The sequence below is a fragment of the Eimeria acervulina genome, genomic scaffold (assembly GCF_000499425.1).
Source record: "Eimeria acervulina Houghton genomic scaffold, Eah_scaff1346, whole genome shotgun sequence".
In the NCBI taxonomy this organism is placed as follows: Eukaryota; Apicomplexa; class Conoidasida; order Eucoccidiorida; family Eimeriidae; genus Eimeria; species Eimeria acervulina.
In genome coordinates this window covers 6,698-8,067 of record NW_013550274.1, presented here as the reverse complement: position 1 = coordinate 8,067, position 1,370 = coordinate 6,698, and the positions used below count along the sequence as shown (strand labels likewise).

The following is a 1,370-nucleotide window of genomic DNA, read 5'->3' as shown; positions in this document are numbered from 1 at the left end:
ATAAAAATAAAAACAATTATATAACAAACTTTATAATACTACGCATTAACATTATCTATCCCTAGGAGAGCAATTAAATAATATATATATATATATATATATATTTATATTCTAATTAAATATATGCTGGAGATAATATTAGTGTATGTATGACAAACAAACAATAAAAACAGTATAGGCGAAACCTAAAGCTTGTTCTTTAGTCAATTGGGTTGATGCAGCAAGAATAAAGCTGCCTATACACCTGAAGATAAGCCCTCAGCAGCAGCAGCTGCTGCTGCTCTTGCTGCATCTGCTGCTACTGCTGTTGCTGTTGCTGCTCCTGCATGAACAGCAGCAACTGCTGCGGGGCTTTCGGTAACAGACAGCTTAAAAACTGCTGCTGGTGATGCAGCAGCAGCAAACTCTGCTGCTGGCGCCGCAGCAGCAGCAAACTCTGCTGCTCGCGACGCAGCAACAGCAAACTCTGCTGCTGCTATCATCCACCCTATGACTCTGTCTCCACCAGGAGCTGCTGCTCTTGCTGCACCTCCTGCTTCTGCTGCTGCAACAGGGCTACCAAGAGAAGGCCTCCATGCTACTATTAATGCTGCTGCTGCTGCTGCTCCTTGCTGCTGCTGCTGCACTTGTTACTGCTGCTTGCTGCTGCTGCTGCTGCTGCTGCTGCTGCTGCTGCTGCCTCTCTCTCGCTGCGACCTTTGCTGCTCATCGACCCAACTCCCCAACCTGCAGCACCACCTCCACCTCCACCTCCTCTTCTGCTGCTGCTGCTGCTGCTGTGAATGTTTGGTGTCTGTTGATGTTGCTGTTGCTGTTGCTGTTGCTGTTGCTGCCTCTCAGCAGTTGCTGCGGCTTGAAGCGTATATCCGGATAGATGCTGATATCTTTTACAGCTGAACATGTACGAAAATTAAAACAAAATAAATTTTAATCATCTTCGTTGTCTGCTTTTGGCTTAGGGAAGACAGTTGTCTGGAATGCAGGTGCAGCATTCTGCGGTGTAGCAGCAGCTGCTGCTGCTGCTGCTGCAGCAGCAGCAGCACCCGGAGCACTACCTACATTGCTTATACTTTCAGAATGCGTCTTAACATGATCGTAGCTATTCCATTGCGTCTGAGGGGGGGCAGCACCTCCAAATGCTGTATTTGGCTTCGCTCCTAAGCCGATAATACTAGGGCTTACAGACGCTCTTGAGTGTACACGCGAGATAGGAAAGTCGTTGTCTGCATCTGCTGCTGCTGCTGCTGCTGCTGATCCCGGTGTTATTTGTTTATGACTATATTCTTCAATAGGATAGAAATTGTACCAGTATACAGCTCCTATTAGAACACAGCCTCCGACAACATTTCCTAAGAAAGTAGGTATTAGAT

General features: G+C 46.7%; 1 protein-coding gene across 1 annotated transcript in view; it reads right to left on the bottom strand.

Annotated features, from left to right (window-relative positions):
- Nucleotides 1-705: 705 nt before the first annotated feature.
- The window catches only part of EAH_00058760 (formate/nitrite transporter, putative), a gene marked incomplete at both ends in the record, with an annotated part of 1,083 nt that continues 418 nt past the window's right edge, over nucleotides 706-1,370 (bottom strand). The window contains 2 exons of the mRNA XM_013397256.1: nucleotides 706-893; nucleotides 1,044-1,370. The exon at nucleotides 1,044-1,370 is cut by the window's right edge and continues 418 nt beyond it. Coding sequence (XP_013252710.1) covers nucleotides 706-893; nucleotides 1,044-1,370 — 515 coding nt within the window. The remainder of the gene's footprint in view (nucleotides 894-1,043) is intronic.